General features: G+C 35.5%; 2 protein-coding genes and 1 pseudogene across 2 annotated transcripts; all 3 read right to left on the minus strand.

Moving 5' to 3' along the window:
- LOC112726260 (uncharacterized) overlaps positions 1 to 21,468 on the minus strand; it is a 71,132-nt pseudogene that overhangs the window by 35,088 nt on the left and 14,576 nt on the right.
- Positions 4,745 to 5,560, minus strand: LOC112746234 (uncharacterized). Its single transcript, XM_025794929.3, has one exon. It carries the CDS (start codon positions 5,452 to 5,454, stop codon positions 5,026 to 5,028), a length of 429 nt encoding a protein of 142 aa, XP_025650714.1. The 5' UTR covers positions 5,455 to 5,560; the 3' UTR covers positions 4,745 to 5,025.
- On the minus strand, positions 17,990 to 21,070 carry LOC140172999 (putative pentatricopeptide repeat-containing protein At3g13770, mitochondrial). Its single transcript, XM_072218330.1, has 2 exons — positions 20,547 to 21,070; positions 17,990 to 19,926 (listed from the first exon to the last, which is right to left on the minus strand). The coding sequence occupies exons 1-2, from the start codon at positions 21,040 to 21,042 to the stop codon at positions 18,482 to 18,484; spliced, it is 1,941 nt and encodes a 646-aa protein (XP_072074431.1). The 5' UTR covers positions 21,043 to 21,070; the 3' UTR covers positions 17,990 to 18,481.

The raw sequence follows: 21,468 nt of genomic DNA on the forward strand, positions 1-21,468 counted from the left end.
GAATACCCAATGTTGACCACAAGCTTTTGCAAATACAGGACCTTGAATTCCCTTAAGAAGTTGCTACCAAGGTACTAAATACAAAACATCCACCATGCCCTCGGAGATTTCCAATCTCCTCCACTACGATTTACTGCTGTTCGGATTGACTCATGACGATCGGAGATTATACACATACCATCTCTTCTTACAACATGCCTTCGTAAATTACTAAAAAAAAGTGCCACACATAAGCGGTTTCACCCTCTACGATGGCAAGGCAATCGGCACGATGTTTTGATTCCCGTCTTGTGCAACTGCAACCAAAAGACAACCTTTATATTTTCCGTATAGGTGGGTGCCGTCAACTTGAACCAGCTGCTTGCAATATTTGAAGGCTTTAATGTATGGATTGAAACTCCAAAATACTCGATAGAGTATTCTAACACCCGCCACCTCTTCACTCCCGTTATACAGGAGTCGTGTTTCTATTTGGACTTGTGAACCAGGCATCTTTTGAACCATTACAGAAAACCATAATGGCAGAACTCCGTAAGATTCCTCCCATCCACCGAAGACTTTCGCTACCAACTTCTGCTTTGCCAACCAAGCCTTTCAGTAACTAATCGTGTAGTTGAATCTTGCCTAGACTTCTGCAATTATAGATTTCACCTTTATGGATGGGTCAGATTCAACCAACAGCTTCATAACCTCAGCAATCATATCCGAGTCCAACATGGAGTGATATTATGAGATCGTTCCCATGAAACACGTGTGCCTTCCGTTGTATCTCCGAATCTCCCAACAAGCTTTTTTCTGTATTAAGTTGGCTTGGATAAGCCAATCAAATCCACGTCCATAAGTCTTGCATTTTGCATAGAACGTTTGTGGCTCGGATTTATGAACAACGTAATCGACTCCTCTGGAGATAGTGTAACTCCGAATTGCCACAATGACTGTTTTTCTAGAACCATACTTTATTCCGATCCGAAACTCCCTATCCTCAGGGTCAGCAACACCTATAACAATAATAAATTGTTGCTCAATGATCCTTCATTACAAAATTAAGGAAACATATCACCCACAACCTCACGTACATACGTTCGTGTATCCTGGAAACTCTAGTGCATGCAAGGCGTCATTATTCAAGCTACGCATAAAAGGTGGAACGTCCATCGGTTGACTAACTGCGGGTGGAACCACTAAGGCTTCCACGACTGCCTCACCTCCCCCATCGTCATCCTTGTCCTCGTCAACGGCTTCATAAGTTGCTTTGAACTCCTCGTCGCTATCATTGTTCATACCTTCGTATGCTTCAGTTATGTCATCTTGCACGTTTGGGTCATTTTGGACTTCATCCGCAGTTATATGTTCAAACTCAACATACAACTCAATCCTTGGATGTTGCATCTTAGCTTGCTGGTGAATATGAAACATCCGCTGAATACTTGTTTCGTCAACGATTGGCATAACATCAAACTGTACCAGGCCACCAAATACCACAACTGGACTCCGGTGTAGAATGTTGCTCACCCTCTTTAAAATATTATTCTCTATACTCTGACAGAGCCCGTACTGTAGTTCCGCAAACGTTACAGTACACGGAACCACAAACGAATATATACTCTCACAAGCAAAGCTCATGCCCTCATATGTATTACGTATAACCTCACCATTGTGGTAAGGTACTATATTTGCAGTACCCTCCATGACACAGTAGAGAAAAACACCTTGTAGAGGACTCATCTCCTCTCTTGTAATGTAGTAAAATGGTAACCAGCTCCGGTTTTTATAGACAGAGGACTCACCTCACAGGTTTCGTGTTGCAAAAGTATCCAATCAACGTCTGCCACGTGTCAATCACGCATGGTGCGTGTTGCATGAATGAATGTCACGTGCAAATCACGCAGGGCACGTGTTGCATAGATGTAGGACACGTGGCAATCACACAGACTGCGTGTTGGATGAATGGGCGCCACGTGGTATCACGCAGGCTGCGTGTTTCATGGATGTCCGCCACGTGTTCATCACGCATGCTGCGTGCTTAGTCAGCACGTTACCTGCGTGCTGTTTTGCCATCTCTGCAACATCCACCCACCTGTAAATATACCAAAAACCTCAATTTCTAGGGATTACTCAACTATTTTTTCCAATTTAAAATTCATTAGCCACATGAAGATACACAAGTTTTTTTAACTTGTTTGATAATAATTTTGAGAAATATCAATTTTACCCTAAAATCCTAATCCATTGTATTTCTTCCTCTACCAACACTATGACATCGACATCACCCAATAACACCACCAAACAGAGTCTAAAAAATGCAAATCTCAGGCTTACTGCTAGTAGATAGAAAAAGGGACAAAGGATTAAAATTTAAAACCTTACCTCACGTGTGAAGTCACAAAAGCAAAAGTAAAAAGAATAATTAAAAAAGAATAATCAATCACAGTCAATAAGATTAGATATTTAGAGATATCGAGGGCGCATTTTGTAGTTCCATTTTTGTCACTACAACTGCAACCTTACCCGAAACCACCATGATGCCTAACCACAATGGACTGGCCTTCAATGGTGGCAGATAGCTGCTTTGCACACCATTGCCTCTATAGTGCTGAGTTGGCACCGTTGGTTACTATGAGTTCAATATCCTTATCTCATGGCTTTCTATAATATTAAACACAAATTTGCAGTAAAAATCTAACAGCTTAACTCTACTAAGCAAGCACCTTCAGCAAACTTTAATGTACAACATGAACTTCAGGAGTGTTAGAGAAGTTGCTCTCGAGATTCCAAAAATGACACAAACAAGTAATCAGAGAAAGAGAATTGAATACAATACATAATGAAATTTATTGTGAAAGGAGGCCAGATATATGGGATGGACAAGCTCTCCCATAGAGAGGCAACAATTCATTCACGGATTAGCTTCTGTTGTAGAATAGATATGATGCATAGCTAATCAATGAAATTTATTCCTTCAATTTAGCTGTAACAGAAAACACAAATGTGAAAAACCGTGATGCATACCAAACCTCGGATAATCAAAGACAAAATGGGTAAAAATACTCTCTTAGTCCCTAATGTTTAGACTAAATTCAAATTTCATTCTTAATATTTAAAGCCTCATATTATCATTCAGATTGTTTTATTTTGTCCTATTTTTTCAAAAATACTCTTTCTTCCTCTATTAACTTCTTTTTCTCTTATTATTCTGTTACATTCACTCTCAAATCACTATAACTACCACCGTGAGTACAGTTATGATTTTTTGTTCCACTACCTAAAAAAACTCATAATGGAAGAACGGGTATTTTTGAAAGAAAAATTTTGATTTTGACCAAAAACTAAAATAAGATGTTTGAGATAAAAATATAACGTTTCAAATTAGGGAAAAAATAAAAACTTAGTCCAATTGTTTGTTAGAGTCTAAAACAATACTTTACCCAAGACAAAAATTTTGACCCAGCCCGTATCCACTCTTTTCAAAGTCTCAGAACATACTAGACAGTCTCCCTTTCAGTAAAACAAGGTGGAGGTAATACATTTAGAGCAGCCAAGTAACACAAGGTGGGGGTAATACATTTGGATTTCAAACAAAAGCTGGCTCTACTCAAAGGTATTCACAATCCTGTCTCGATACTCCATTAATTAATCTAAAAAACTTAGAAAGGAATGCTCAATTACCATATACATATATCATATATAGGCTTTTTCCGATGACAATTTCGACCCGTCAAAAGAATACTGTTATCATCATAATCAGCTGTGAAGTAAAGCACACAACACTCCAAATATATTCCTTTACGTCCGAAGAACTAATAATCTGAAGGTTATTCTAAGTTCCAATACAATCCCCACACAAAAGAGTTATACTACGTGTATGCCAAAATTAGCCACCGATATAAAATACATGTTGGAATACAAATACACATTGAAAATAAATTAAACCACACATGTATTTATACACAAATACATTGGTGGCTGATTTTAGTAACAGATTTTGGTGTACAAATAGTATTTTTGCACACCGAAACTATATGTTGCTGCCCAATAACAAACTACTTGGTGCCACCAAACCCACATAGATTCAATAATGAAATCACAGAATAAGCATTAGTAAATTAACATTCACTGCCAAACAATCTACACCTAAAAGCATGTATATGCACAGCTAACTAATCAATTCCAATTTGCAAATCCAATATCAAAATTGATGTAAACCTTATCTTACAATTCGTTTCTCACGGTCTACATGAACCAATATCATATATAATACGATCCAATAAAAAGCAACATAAAAGTATCTTGGAAGAGCATTGAACATGCACAGTTACTGAAAGCACAGAAACTGGAACAAATTGACAGTTATAACCTATGTAAAAATTGAACCCTCGGTAAATGAACTGCTGGAAAAGAAAGATAGGAGTCTGAAATTTAAGTAGGAACTAGGAAGTACCTCCAACAAAATGAACACAGTCCAATCCACTTCTGTTGAAATAATCAATTTGTCAGTCACCCAACCAAACCATGACACTGATAAGTGCATACTTGGTGCAAAACGTAACGACATGCACACAGTCTAATGAGGAGTGTGAGGGAACTGAATATCGATATATCGACCACTTGGTCGAGGAGGTTATGGTGCCATGTCCAGAATCATTCATTTTAACTCGCCTCCCATCAGAGCTTCCAGTAGCTAACAAAATTTGCGGATTTGAGGAATTATATATGAGGAAACAAAAACAAAATTATGTACCATAACTTTTAGATTCAGGAATGTCTTTATCCACATTCATAGAAATATAGCAACAAAAGCGAGTCAACAATCTCACGTTTAACAAGCTAAAAAACAGTGAATTAAAACTACCTCAAATGCAGTAGTAACCGCAAAGCTAGAGTTCAAAGGAGTTCATGTTCCCCTCACAGTTATTTTATACCAATTATTACACTGCACCCATCCCATTTATAAACCCTAACACGAAAGAAAGGAAAAAGAAACTAAACAAACCAATCAAAGTCCGATCCGAATCGACAGTAATTGGATCAAGACTCAGAGTGGGGCACATCTTCAACGTTATCGCCGTTATCGCTGTTGTTGTTATTGTTGTCGGTAGTGGTGGTTGTTGCTCCGGTTGAGGCGGCGAGGCTGTTCTCCATCTTGAGGCGCTCGAGGGCCTTCTCGTGGGCCCAGGTCTCGATGGTGAGGTCGGGCTTGGCGTTGAGCCCGACGCCGAGGATGACGATGGTGAGGAAGCTGGTGACGTAGCAAGGAAGCTCCCAATCCTCCCACTTGCGGGACTGACCCGGGGGAGGAGGGGTGCGGTTGAAGAGAAGGCCCTTGGGAGTTTCCTCATGGCCCGGGCTTGTCCAGCGGCTAGGCCCGGAGGATGCACCTCCGCGCGTGCGGGTGGATTGAAGGAGGCGGCGGCGGATCATGGCCGATGCGCTCGTGAAAGGTGTTGGAGCTGGCATTGTGGTTTTGCCTATTTTCCTTCTTTTTCTCTCTCTAGAGAGGGAGTATAGTGAGACCTGAAGAGAGAGAATAGTTTTGGCCGAAAAAGAATGAAGTTAGTGAATCTCTCTCGTGTTTGCAAATTGCAATTACTTTTTTTTCCCTTAAAAAATTAACAGTTTTTTTTCTCTGTTTTTTAATTTTTACAGTAACATTGTTGTTAAATTAAATACGGGTGAACTTTATAACCCTATGTTGGTCTTTGAAATTGGCCAATTACACTTTCAATTGTCACAATTTAATCTTTGTTGTGATAAGATTAAATAAGATAGATGACCATTATTTAATATGGACGGCTCACATTTTTAAGAGATGAGTTTAATGAGAGTTAAAAATATTACCTCTTGTGTACCTATAAATACATGTGCTGAAGTAAAGAGAATACACATAAAAACAATAAAACACCATTCTCTCTCTTTATACATTATTAATAGTTTCTTTCTCTCTTTTCGTTACTACATATAAATATATGAATCATTTTTATTGAGCTAATTATATTAATGCTAGAGTCTTCTATTTATACTTCTTTAGTTTATATATCGTCTTTATTTATTCTACAACACGTTAATCAAATTTTAAGAAGACTCAAGGTAATAAATTTTTATTATGTCGAAACTCTCTCATCTTGAATTTAATGCTCTTGATATATCTGGGAACAATTATTTATTATGGATACTTGATGCTAAAATCCATCTTGATTCAATGGATCTTGGAGATACCATTAAAGCTGAAAATAATACATCCGAGAAGGATAAAAGGCAAAGTCATAATTTTTTTGTTGTCATCTTGACGTATGATTGAAAAATGAATATCACACATTAAAAGATCTTGCAGATCTGTGAAAAGACCTTGAAGAAAGGTACAATCATCCAAAGACGGTGATACTTCCTCAAATCCGATATTGTTAGAGAAAACTTTCTCAACCTTCCATGCCTCGAATATGCTCCTGTAGTAGCAGTATCGAGAAAAAAGATTTAAAAAATATTCTGAGTTGATTTCTTGCCTTCTTGTTGCTGAACGCAATAATGAATTACTTCTAAGGAATCATGAAGTCTGCCCAGCTGGCGCCGTCCCATTTCCTGAAGCAAATGTGGCAAATCATTATCTCAGAAGAGATAAATGACAAGGTTTTAGTAACAAGAAAAATTATGGAAGGAAAATGAATTATGTTCATAAAAGGATCTCATCAGAAGTGCGATAAAGAAAGAAACAATGGGTAAAGTAAATCAATTGAGGATAAATACTTCCGTTGTGGTGGAAAGGGTCATTGGTCACGTACCTGTCGTACCCCAAGGCACCTAGTTGATCTTTATCAAGCATCCTTGAAAAAGGATAACAAGGGAAAATAATCAAATTTTGTTTCAAATGATGCTGAAAATTCCACCACTCATTAAGATGTATCTAATTTTTTTGAGAATCCTAAAAGAAATATTGGCTATTTGATCAATGATGGAATAGTTTAATATATGTGTTTGTTAAGTATATATGTGAATAATTTTACTGTGCATGTACTTTTACTCATTTTATTATTATTATTATTTGTCTTTGAAAAAAATGGCAAGGATATATAATGATGATGTATGCCTTGCGTATAGTGCAAGTTTGCACACCATTCTCATAAGAGATATATATTTTATCCATCTTGTGCCAAAAGAAGAATATGTTAATATTATTATTGGCTCAGGCAATGTGATTGAAGGTTCCGGAAGAGCTATAATTTTGTTTCTCGGAGGAACAAAATTCATAATAAATAATGCACTATTATCTACCAAGTCTCTAAGAAACTTGTTGAGATTTAAAAATATTCGACGAAATGGATATTATATTAAAACAATGAATGAGGGAAATCGTGAGTACTTACGTATCACAACTCATGATTTAAATAAAAATGTTATATTAGAAAAGTTATCCTCACTTTCATCTGGGTTATATTATACCAAAATTAGTGCAATTGAATCACATGCCATTGTAAACCAGAAGTTTACTAGCCGAAATGAATTCATAACTTGGCACGACCGATTGGGTCATCCGGGAACAATTATGATGTGGAGAATTATTGAAAACTCCCATGGACATTCACTAAAAACCAGAAGATTTTTAAATCTAGTGAATTTTGTTGTGTTGCATTTTCTCAGGGAAAGTTAATTTTAAGGCCATCACCAGTAAAGATTGGATTTGAGTCCCCTGAATTCCTAAAAAGGATTCAAGGGGATATATGTGAACCTATTCATCCATCATGTGGATCTTTTAGATATTTTATGGTCCTAATAGACGCATCTTCGAATTGGTCATATGTGTGCTTATTGTTTTCTCGCAACCTGGCGTTTGCGAGATTTTTGGCTCAAGTTATTTGATTAAAAGCACAGTTTCCAGAAAATTCAATCAAAGCAATTTGTCTTGATAATGTTGGTGAATTTACTTCCCGAGCATTTGATGTTTATTGTATGGCTAATGGAATAAGTGTTGAACATCCAGTAGCTTATGTTCACACACAAAATAGATTAGCAGAATCACTTGTTAAACGCCTCCAATTAATTGCTAGACCCTTACTTATGAGAACAAATCTCCCAACCTCAGTTTGGGGGCATGCTATTTTACATGCCGCAACACTTATTCGTTTGAGGCCAACGAGTTACCATCAGTTCTCTCCTATGCAATTAGTTTTTGGCCAGCAGCCAAATGTTTTCCATTTAAGAACATTTGGGTGTGCGATATATGTTCCCATTGCACCACCTAATCGCACCAAAATAGGACCCCAAAGAAAATTGGGGATATATGTTGGATATGATTCTCCCTCTATAGTGAGGTATCTTGAGATACAAACTGGAGATATATTTAAAGCCCAGTTTGCGGATTTTCATTTTGATAAATAAAAATTTTCAACATTAGGGGGAGAGAATAAACTTCCTGAAAAGGAACTTAATTAGAAAGCATCATCTTTGATGCATTTAGATCCTCGATCAGGGCAATGTGAACTAGAAGTTCAAAAGATTATACATTTGTAAAGGATAGCAAATGAATTGCCTGATGTATTTTTCGATACAAAAGAGGATAACCAAATCTTATATACCAGTGAAAAATGCCTCAATTCGAATTGATGTCCCAGTAGGACAAGTAGCCACTAAAGCAATTCATGCCAGAAGCGTGGTAGGCCTATCAGTTCCAAAGATAAAAATCCTCGAAAAAGAAAAGAGATAAATACGATTCCTGTTGAAAAAGACATAGTAGAGACACCTGCAGTTGTCCAAAATTTTGATATAGTTTTAACGCCAGAAGACGTCCAGGTACCTGAAAATTGTGAAAATGACGAGATCTCGATAAATTATGTCTTTACATGAGAGAATGGGACCGAAATAAGACAATTGTCAATGAAATATTTGCATATAATGTGGCATTAAATATCATGCATGAAAGTAAGGATCTTAAGCCAATATCAGTTGAAGAATGTCAACAAAGGAATGATTAGCCAAAGTGGGAAGAAGCCATGAAGGCTGAATTAAACTCACTTGCAAAATGTGAAGTCTTTGGACCTGTAGTCCTTACACCAGAAGATGTAAAACCTATTGGATACCGATGGGTATTTGTGAGAAAACGAAATGAGAAAAATGAAGTTGTACGCTACAAAACTCGGCTTGTGGCACAAGGTTTTTCACAAAGGCCTAGTATAGATTATGAAGAAACGTATTCCCTTGTAGTGGATGCGATAACATTGCGTTATTTGGTTAGTTTATCCGCATATCATAAACTACATATACATTTAATGGATGTGGTAACAGCTTACTTATACGGCTCATTAGATCGTGATATCTATATGAAAGTCCCTGACGGACTGAAGATATCTAAACCATCCAATGAATATTCGCAGGGATTATACTCAGTCAAATTGTAAAGATCTTTATATGGTCTGAAGCAATCTGGACGAATGTGGTATAATCGTCTTACTGAGTATTTGGCCAGAAACGGATTCAAGAATGATGATATCTGCCCATCTGTTTTCATAAAGAAATCCGCATCGGGATTCATTATAATTGCTGTATACGTTGATGATTTAAATATCATTGGAACTCCCGAAGAGATTCTAACAATTATTAAAACTCTAAAAGAAGAGTTTGAGATGAAAGATCTTGGAAAGACTAAATTTTGTCTCGACCTGCAGATCGAGCATATGAAAAATGGGATCTTTATTTATCAAACAACATACACAGAAAAGATCTTGAAAAGATTTTATATGGATAAGTCGCATCCATTAAGTACCCCAATGATTGTAAGATCTTTGGATGTGGAAAAGGATCAATTCCGTCCTAAGCAAGAAAATGAAGATATCCTTGATCCTGAAGTACCATATCTTAGTGCTATTGGAGCGCTAATGTATCTTGCTAATAATATACGACCTGATATATCATTTGCTATGAATTTACTAGCAAGATATAGTTCATCTCCAATCAGAAGACATTGGAATGGAATCAAACAAATCTTTCAATATCTTCATGAAACGGTTGATATGGGGTTGTTTTATCCCTATGGATCCAAGTCACAATTAGTTGGCTATGTAGATGCTGGATACTTGTCTGATCCACATAAAGGGAGATCTCAAACAGGATACCTATTCACATATGGTGGTACTGCGATATCATGGAGGTCCACAAAATAGACGATAGTAGCAACCTCCTCTAGTCATGCTGAAATACTCGCGATACATTAAGCTAGTCGTGAGTGTTTTTGGCTCAAGAGTTTGATCCAATATATTATGTCATCATGTAGATTGATTGATCAAGAGATAGCTCCAACTGTCCTATTTGAAGATAATACATCATGCATTACTCAACTTAAGGGCGAATATATCAAAGGCGATAGAACAAAGTATATTTCTCCCAAATTCTTCTTCACTCATGATCTTCAAAATCAAGGGACAATTGATGTCCATCATATCCGCTTAAGTGATAATCTAGCATATTTATTCACAAAATCACTCCCAAAATTCTCTTTTGAAAGATTTGTACATCAGATTGGGATGCACCGATTTCGAGACATTAAATGATGTCAACAAGAGGAGGAGACTGTACTCTTTTTTCCTTGGTCAGGTTTTCTTCCCATTAGGTTTTTCTTGACAAGGTTTTTAATGAGGCAGTCCCCATCACAAAGGATATTGTACTTTTTTTTCTTTACTAAAGTTTTTCCCATTGAGTTTTCTTTAGTAAGGTTTTAATGAGGCATAATCCTAAATGGTCATCCAAGGGGGAGTGTGTGATAAGATCAAATAAGGTGAATGACCATCATTTAATATGGGCGGCTCACATTCTCAAGAAAGATAAGTTTAATGAGAGTTGAAAATGTTACCTCTTGTGTGCCTATAAATATATGTACTGAGGCAAAGGGGATACACACACAGAAGTAATAAAACACCACTCTCTCTCTTTATACACTATTAATAGTTTCTCTCTCTCTCTCTCTCTCTCTCTCTCTCTCTCTCTCTCTTCGTTACTACATATAAATATATGAATCATCTTTATTGAGCTAATTATATTAATGTTAGAGTCTTCTATTTATACTTCTTTAGTTTATATATCGTCTTTATTTATTCTACAACAGTCTTCCAAATTAAAAAGGGTGCACCAATATAGTCTCTCATGTATCTTCCGTCGCCAGAACTCAACACCGTTAGTGGCATAGCTCAAACCTTATCATACTAGACATATTAAAACGAAGTAGTATGCATTTTAGCGCTAAAGAAGACACTAAATGACGTCATTTGAGGGTTTGAACAATACTAAAACGTTATACCCCTCCCTTTTAATATTATTCAAACCCTGTAATGACATCATTTAGTACTCTTTTAGCGTCAAAACGTGGACAACGTCGTTTTAAAATGTCCAACATGGCAAGATTTGAGCTATCTCACGAACGGCGTTGAGGAAGAACTATATTGGTGCACTTTTTTTTAATCTGGAAGTTCAAATTGTAGGAATTAAAAAGTCAGAGACTAAATCAATGTAATTCGCCAATCTCAAGAACCAAAGTAGGACTTAACTTTACTCTTGACACTTCCATAAACATAAAATTATTAATTAATTATATATTTAATTTATTTTAATTAATAAAATAAGAAAATGAGAATTAATTATTAAGAAAATAATAATATTTACTATAAAAAATATATGCGTAATAAGATTTTTTTTATAATTTAATTTCTAAAAATAATATTCTTATTTTAAAATTTTCCATATATGATCATATATAGATTTTTTGTGTTATATATTTTGTATATTTTATTAAAAAATAATATTATTAAAATAATAATGACAATATTTATTTTTTCTATTTTTCTTTCTCATTTTTGTTACAAGATTAATAATTTTATAAAAAAAATATTTTTCTAAACTTTAAATTCAAAATAATTACTATTAATTACTAATTCATAGACATATTAGTAGATAAGATAATTATTTTAAAATTTTTAAAATTATCTATATTAAAAAAATAAACCTAGTTAGCATATAACTAACAAAAATATTGCATTAACAAAAAAAAAACTAATCACCATCTACAATAAGAATAATACTCTACAATCAAATTAATTATTCAACCAAATTGGTATAACCTAATTGACATTCATGTGCCACTAAATATGTCATTATATGTAACTACTTTTTGACGGTTTCTTTTCCTACGAATTTCGTTTTTTTTTTAATTTATCTGTGTTCTTCTTCTTCTTTCCACCCCTGATGCTATTGTTTTTTCTTCTCATTCTCCTCCTTTTTCCTCATTTTTCTCTTTCATTATTGTCGTTGTCACCATCACCACGCCCGCACCTCCATCTCCTCCTCCTCCTCTTTCTTTTTCCATTTGAATTTCTTCCATCTTTGCCATGGTGTCTGTGGTGCATGGTTTTTACAACCACAGACTAACCGGCAAGTGCACCGGGTCATACCAAGTAATACCTCAGGTGAGTGAGAGTCGATCCCACGAGGTTTGATGGATCAAGCAACAATGGTTGGTTAAACTACTTAGTTAGGCAAACAAAAAATTAGTGTTTGAGTGTTCAAAGAGCATTAAATAGTAAATTCAGAGTTTGAAGACAGCAGGTGAATAAGTCGGGAATAAAATATGGGAGAAAACAATTAAGGTTTCAGAGTTATCTATTTTCTTGATTGATTTTTCTTACTAACTATTTTAATCATGTGAGATTTAATTCATGGCAAACTATATGTGACTATGCCCTAATTTCTTAGACCTTCCTAGTCTCCTCTAAAATTCATTAAATGCCAATTCTTTGGCCAATTAATTCCAATTAGAGGGTGATGATCAAATTCCAGTTTATATGCCACAAAAATCCTAATTATCCAAATATAAGGGGATTATATGTCACGTATCCCGTTAAATACAAACAATTAAAAATTCAGTAGAATATGTTTTCAAGCTGTTGTTCAAGTAAAGAGTTTTTTCAAGTTATACAAGAACTCAATTAGAACATGGGTCATACTTCCGTTCCACCCAAATTCATAAAATAAAGAACGAAAACAATTCTTGAAATATAAATCTAAACATGAATTAAAATAGAAAAATAATAGTATCAATCCATACAATAGACAGAGCTCCTAACCTTAACAGTGGAGGTTTAGTTGCTCATGACTCAGAGAAGAAAAATAATAATTCTAGTAAAATGTGAAAGACGGAATGTAAATTGGTATAGAATGGAATTGTCTTTTATATCTAATCCTGATTAATTTAAAATCTAGTTTTTAAAAATAATATCTTTTCCTATAATATTTAAATTTAAATCAGAATTAATTATGACAATCAGCAAGTCTTCAAGTGATGGATGGGGACCACTTGACTTCGTAGGATCCACGTCTAACTTGGGAAGTAACGAGAAGTGTTCCCCTGATTCCTCCATTCTGCAGCCTCTGATATGTGCTTTCTGGGCCGAAAACTAGGTCGAAAACAGTCCAAAAATTGCCCCCAACGTTTTCTGCATTTTCTGCACGTAGCGCATGTCATGCGTACGCGTTAGTCACGCGTACGTGTCGATGGTCTTCTTCGCATGTCACGCGAACGCGTCAGGTACGCGCACGCATCGCCGTGCAAATATTCAAATCACGCGTACGCGTCATCTACGCGCCCGCGTCACCATGAAAAGCTCCAAATCACGCGCACGCGTTAGGTACGCGTGCACGTCACTCTTCACTGTCATCTCCTTTAATTCTTGTGCTGCAGAAACTCCATCAAATCCAGCCGAATGCTACCTAAAATAAACAGAATTACATAAGACTCAAAGTAGCATCTATAGTGGCTAAAAGACAATTAATTCTTGATTAAACTTAACAAATTAAATGCAAATTCACTAGAAAAAGATAAGAAAGATACACACGCATCAGTCTGCCACCATGTTTGTATTTTTCATAATCAAGCGAAAGTCAACACGCCAATTCCAATGCATGATATCCCTTATTTTTAGCACCAATGGATCAATAAACCTAAAACTATCTTGGTGATTAGTAACAAGATTAAACGCTTCCACACAATCTGTCTCACAAATAACATCTCGTTGACTCACATCCCAAGCTAAGAGATATCCTCTCCAAATAGCAAACAATTTCTCTTGAAGAATACTATTACTTTTAATCATTCCCAAACATTCCCTTTGCCAACTCCCATTACAATCTCTAATAATGCAAGCAAAACCAACACTATCACCCGAACCAGGATAGCTAGAATCATAATTAATCTTAAAAGTAACAATAGATGGGGATTCCAAAAACCATTTAGAATAGAGGGAAGAGTCATACGTTGTAATTCAGAAGTATTCCTAAGCTCTGTTTCTGAAACTAATTCCAGACAAATCACTTTTTTCGGAGGACAAGTCTCATGAGGATTAAAGATATCATTATCCCTTACTCGCCATATCCACCAAAGTTCCAAAAAGAACCTGAACAGATGCTCTCTAGTATGATACAAGAACCAGTTCTTCAAATCCAGAGGATGACAAGAAATATCCAACCTATACCATACAAGCTGAGCTTTTGGACAATCTCGAATACAATGTAAAACCGATTCCTGGCTAGAAAGACATCTTTGGCACCTATCCGATGCCGACATACCTCTTCTGAAGCGAAAACTTGCAGTAGGAAGAGTCTCCTTAAGACATAGTCAAGCTAAAAACTTGTGCTTTTCCGGAACAAGCTGACTCCAAAGTCAAAGCCAATTCTCCTGTCCTCCCAACCAAACAGCTGCTTACACAACCACAAGTAACCATTACTTGAATCATAGACTTTGACAGCAAACCCAAACTAATACCAACCCTGCACATCTGGATTGTAAGAAAGAATATTACCTTTCAAATTTTGAGATAAAGGAGAATAAAGAATATCCAAATGCCACCTACCAACCAACCAGATATACTGTATTCGGAGGTTCGAATAAGAAATGTGAACATAATCCATCTCATTAGATAACTGTCCTTTTCTCCTCCAGCTAGAAAACTAAAAATTCTGGTTCAAATTCTCAATACACCAAGCAAACTCATCCTTCAACACTTCTCAAGCCTTGCAAAGACTCCTCCAAATGGGAGAGCCCTTGTTCTTAGGACAACCAAAATAGTCATATAGAGATGATCGGTATTTTGCATCCAACAATTGGACCCATAACTTGTCTAGCTGCTAGAAAAAAGTCCAAACTAGCTTCCCGAGAAGAGCAATATTCACACAATAAGGATTAAAAAATCCCCAAACCTCCATATTTTTTGTAGTAACCAATACCTTCCAACTAACAATATGCAATCCTCTTCCATCAACTTGTCCTTTCCAAAGAAAATTCCTCATCATAGACTCCAATTTACTAATGATTCCTTTGAGAACATGCATCTGGTACGTGGGAATAGCGGCTGCAACGGAATTAACCAAGCAGAGTCTACCAACCCGATTGAGTAAACTCCCTTTTCAACTTGCTAGTCTATCCCGAATCTTATCCAAGACGCCATTAAAAGTTGAACGGGTCACCTTAAAATGGCTAAGGGTAATCCTAAGATACTTGTCCAAGTCCTGGACAAATCTGATAGAGGATACCCCAGTGAAAACTTCTTTTCTTGTTGCAGAGACATTCTTGGAGCAAAGTACTTTAGACTTCACATTAATCTTCATTCCAGATGTTTTGCAAAAAGTCTCTAAAACCAACATCACATTTTGCACTTGTCTCTTTGTAGCTTTACAGAATAAAAGCAAGTCATCCACAAACATTAAGTGGGATATTCTTGGTCCCCCTCTAGAAATATTAATTGGCTCTCACAAGCCCAAATCAACCTGATGACTAATAAAGCAAGTCAATCTCTCCATACACAACACAAAAAGATAGAGTGACATAGGGTCTCCTTATCTAAGACCCTGGTTAGGAGTAAAACCATTCAGACGATTCCCATTCTAAAGAATAGATAATGAGGAAGCAGTTAAATATTTCATAATCAAATTATTAATTATAGGACTGGAAAAACTAAAACTCTTAAGGGTATGGGCTAAAAACCTCCAGTCAACTCTGTCATAAGCTTTCTCTAGATCAATCTTAAAGGTTAGTTTGCCTTTCTTTGATTTAGTCTTCTTCATAAAGTAGATGACCTCTTGAGAAATAATGATGTTGTCAGGAGTTCCTCGTCCCGGAATAAATCCTCCTTGAAGCGGGCCAACAATCTCCGCAAGATAAGGACGGAGCCTATTAACAAGGACCTTCGTGATGATATTGTAAACTACATTGCAGAGACTAATCAGCCTGAAATCTTTCATAGATACCAGCGATTCAACCTTTGGAATAAGAACCAGTAAAGTCTCCATCATTCTCGGATCAAGAGCAACACTGGAGAATGCCTGCTTAACCATCTTCCAAACATCAAGACCAACTATCTCCCAATATTCTTTGAAGAAAAAAAGCTTGAAATCCATCAAGATCCGGAGCTTTAAAAGAGTTCATGTGAAAAACAGTTGTTCTGACTTCCTCCATAGTAATTGGTGCTGTAAGATCATTGCAAGCTTCCTCATTTAGAGAAGGAAGAGGCACATCATCAAGACCATTTTAATAATGAATATTAATATAGTATAGTAATATGTAGATAATATTTTTTTATCTTAAATAATTTTTTAAAAATTACTAATAATTTAAATTATATTTAATTAAAAAATTAAGTTTTAATTTAATTATTAACTAATTAACTAATATGATAAAAATTATCACTATTTTTTGAGTTTATTTATTTATTTTTTATTATTATACTAACTCAAATTTAATAATATAATGATTATATGTTAAGTTTAACAACAAAAAATTTAACATAAATCACAAGAAAATCATTTATATTTTATTTTAGGATAAATATAATATAATAAGAGACAAATGTATATAAGTGTTAGTATTTTTTTTAAACTTTGTAGAGGCAAATGCTTCTTCTTTGTTACATGTGGGTCCATCTTAGGAAGAATGGACAAGATCGATTTGGATGAGGCAAGGGGACAAATTGACCCATGTCTATTCTTCCTAATCCAACATGACACTTCATTCTGAACAAATATCCATATCAGTACCGGTAGCTATCACATAAGTTTTTTTCATCAATTTTAGTCCGGAGATACGATAGAAGGATCGCGATGGCTCATTTTAAGATCGAATAAGAATTGAAATAAGTGTCTTTTTTTTTTTGACAAAAATCAGCTTATCGTAATTTAGAATGGACAAGAATCGAAATTAGGTGTTTACTCTAAATAAACTCTTCAATTCAAAATTCTTTTTAACCGTCTTAGAGCCTAGAACTAGTAAAAACATCTAATCAACACTTCAAACACATTTATAGGTGGTGGCTTCACTCAAAACTAAGTCACTTCACTCGAAACTAAATCACCTTCGTATTGTTGGATATATTAACATAAAAAATTTAAAATGACATTTTTTCTTTAAATTTGTTTTGTATTAAGTTAATTCTATTTAATTCTCAAAATTACTAAAAATATTATATCCTAAAATTCTCCACATATAAATTCTAGGCAAAATCGAGAGCAAGGGTAAATTTTCTTAAGAGACGGTCGAAAGATTAGAATATCCTGAAAACTTGTTTTTGTGCATATCGAAAGGATCGGCTTTCAATCTTTTCTCTGTTAACAGTATACGACTATATTGAAACCAAGGGGGCTATTGTGTGCTATGTTCCTCCATTTTTTTCAATATCTTTCTAGTGGATACAATCAATTTTCAGCATTTGAAATCTTGTAAGAAATATAGCTCTACTAACACCAGTTTTTTTTTTTTTTTTTTTTTGGTATTCATGATTTGAATCCAAAATATCAATTGAGAAAAAAGAAGCATATAAAATTTCAACCAATGGTATTATGATGTCCAAAAACACCTCAACATTTCTTGAAATAAAAAAATACCTTGCATACATATTTTTTCATTAAATTAGTTCATTTTTCTCTATTTATATTGGTTAAAAGATGTCCTTAACATAGGTAAAATAGAGATATATTTATTTCTTAATACTGGCTCCATTCCGCCCTGCTTCATAGAATATATTTCTTCTTGAAATAGCCACCAATAAAGTCTATGTAAGTTAATACTTACAAGCTTTCTGTACAACAATCATAATCATATTATCAATTTCGTTTAAAAACGAAAATGGGAAAGATATAAGTACTTGGTTCCAGTTTGATAGTTTCTGAACATATTTTTGAACATGTTCATGGGGCTAAGACACATTCCATGTGGTCAAGCCAGTTCTCTCTTCAGCATAATCAACTGAGATTAGCTGATATAAAAACTCATCTGTTCTTATAAAAAACTGACCATTAATCTTGGTTGGCCTACTTTTTCCCTGTTTCCCCGATCTTGGAGCAATTGTATACTTTCGTTAAATTGGAAGCCAATTTCAGTGTTATCACTGAATGCGTCAAAAGATCCAAAAGCCACACACTTCTTGAATCCTAGAAGTTTCATTGAATGCTCTCTACCAATGTTTTCTCACCAATAATCTCCACAGGAACACTTTCCTCCAACAATTCGATGAAATCGGTTTTTATCTCTCAAGCACACCTCTCTTCCATATATCTTGGAGATATATTTAGCAAAATTATGGCAATCAACACAAATTCGAAGATTTTTTATGACACGGATTGGCACGCTTTCAGGTGTGGCAATTAGCCCAAAAGACAATGCTAGCTTTTCACTGTGGCCTAAAAGCATCTTCTCCTTCTGCTCCTCATCGACGTCATGCAAAACACAACTCAAATCAGGAAGATAGCCTGCTTCCTTGAATATGACAGACAATTCCTTCACTTTTGCAGCCACTTCTTCTCTTCTCGGATGAGATCGATCACTTGCATGGAAAGTATGAAGTACTTGATCAAGCTCAATCCAGCTTCTTCCTGGTTCTTTTGTTACAGCCTTCTTCAACATCAGGTCCCTTAATGATCTTACATCTTCCCATTTTCCTGCTGAAGCATATAAGTTGGAAAGAATAACATAGTTTCCGGCATTCCCAGGTTCGATCTCTAGAAGACGACGCCCCACAAATTCACCAATGTCAACATTTGAATGAACTCTGCAAGCACCTAAAAGGGAACCCAATATAGCGGCTGTTGGTTCAAAAGGCATTTTTTTTATGAACTCAAGAGCTTCTTCTACCCGACCAGCACGACCAAGCAAATCAACAACACAACCATAATGCTCAGGCTCTGGCTCAACTGCGATTTTTTCATCGATCATATCATAAAATATATCCATCCCCTTGTTTTCCAGTCCCCCGTGACTGCAGCCAGATAAAACGGCCAAAATTGTGACCCTGTCAGGCTTGACTTTGTTTTCATCTCTCATTAAAGTGAAAAGCTCAAGCACTTCTCTTCCCATTCCATGTTTGCTATAACCAACCAGCATTGCATTCCAAGAGATAACTGTTCTCTCATGCATGGTATCGAAAATTCTTCTAGAATAAGTGAGGTTGCCACATTTTGAGTACATGTCAATCAATGAATTTTGGAGAACCACATATGATGGAAGTTCAGCGCGAAGAACATGGTTGTGCACTTGCTTCCCATGATCTAAAGCAGCAAGTCCAGAAAGCGCAGTTAAGACACTAGTGTAAGTAACATAATTGGATTGCATTCCTTCCCCCTGTAACCGGCGAAACAGCTCCAGTGCTTCCTCATCCAAACTCAGTTGAGCATATCCAGCGATTATAGCAGTGCAAGAAACTACATCCCTTTCTGGCAAGCATTCAAATATGTCTCGAGCTTCATGAATTTTACCATCTTTAGCATACATATCAAGGAGTGAACTTCCAACAAAAACATGCACTTCGTAATTTAATCTTATGATAAGGGAGTGGATTTGCCTCCCCAAGAAGAATCCCAGAGAACCTGTACAAGAAGTAAGTACAGTAGCAAAAGTGAACTCGTTAGGTTCTGTACCTGCAAAAAAAAAAAAAACCATAGTTACCATAAGCACAGGGAACCAATTACACAGCAATTACCAAAACAGCAAAAGTCAATAAATCTACAGAAATATAAAATTCCCATGATCTAATTCCTCATTGAAACATAATTAGCATAGATTTTCAGTGTGTTTGTCAAATTCAACAGAGTACTAGTCACAATTAGTCAATGGCAATTAACTTCATTAAATGAGAATCTTAATATAGACACCTAAATTATCAACTAGAATTTAACAAGGAATAACACATCTTTCACGCATTAAAACGAATCCATAACAACAAATATCAAGCACTCAATAGCAAGATGAAAAAAAAGGGAAAAAGAAAAAAAGTTTACCAAGTAGAGTTAATTTAGCAACTAAGTAACAATTAACGTTTACTAACTAGAGTTAATTTAGCAACAAAGATTTACAAACTAACCAGTAACTCTGAACAATTAACAACTAAGTTAACTACCATCCACCAATATAAACCACATGGTAGAATGAATTCTTAACAAGCCAAAACCAACCACCATATTAGAAAAAGAAAAATCAAGTTTAATTCCAAAATCACCAAACACCGATTTATTAAATTGCCCACTTTCATGAACAATACCTGATCTTAACATCTGTACAAAAAGATTCAAGGCTTGAATGGCATACCCTCTCTGAGAATACGCAGAAATCATGGCAGTCCACGAGACCACATTCTGTTCAGGCATTTCATCGAGCACCCGGTGGGCATCTGCCAAGGAATCACACTTAGCGTAGAACACAATCAACCTTGTCCTGAGGTACACTGCAGGAAGATAGCGGGTTTTGATCATGTGGGCATGTACCCTTTGCCCTTCCCTAAATGCTCTTCTGATCACACACTCGTTCAAGAGTGTGTTGTATTCTTGGAAGTTCATGTCATATCCACAAAGGGCCATTTGTAGAAGTGATTGTTGGAGATTGTTGTTAGAGGGAATGAATGTGCTGAGAACATGTAGTGAGTTTGAAGGATGAGTTGGAAGAAGAAGTTTTAGTTGGTGATGGTGTTGTTTTTGTTGGATTAAGGTTTTGTGGATGATGGAACGTATGACATGTCTTGTAGGGAGAATAACGTGCATTTTGAAATTTTCTCTTCCAAATTCAATAAACTAGAGGAACAAATAGTGCCCCTTTATTCCTTTAAAATATTTTTAAAATTTTGTTTTTTATAAATAACATTTTATTCACTTATAATAAAAGGGTTAATGATCAAATTAGTTTTCGAAAGATTGCTCGACCGTCATTTTTGTCCCCAAATAATTTTTTAATCAAAATAGTTTCTAAAAGATTTAATATCAATCTCATTTATTCTTACAACCGACGAGATCGTCTAGTTACTGTGCCTTCTTTTTTTTTATGAATATGTGGTATGATATCAATTGATTTTGAATGTTGATTGCATAGTTATAAAAATCGGACCGGATTAACTACCTATGAAAAATGAAGATATAGTTTAAACTTAGATTCTCTTTGTATTTTATATTTCCATAGTTACTAAACTATGA

Source organism: Arachis hypogaea, chromosome 2, assembly GCF_003086295.3.
Source record: "Arachis hypogaea cultivar Tifrunner chromosome 2, arahy.Tifrunner.gnm2.J5K5, whole genome shotgun sequence".
Taxonomy (NCBI): domain Eukaryota; kingdom Viridiplantae; phylum Streptophyta; class Magnoliopsida; order Fabales; family Fabaceae; genus Arachis; species Arachis hypogaea.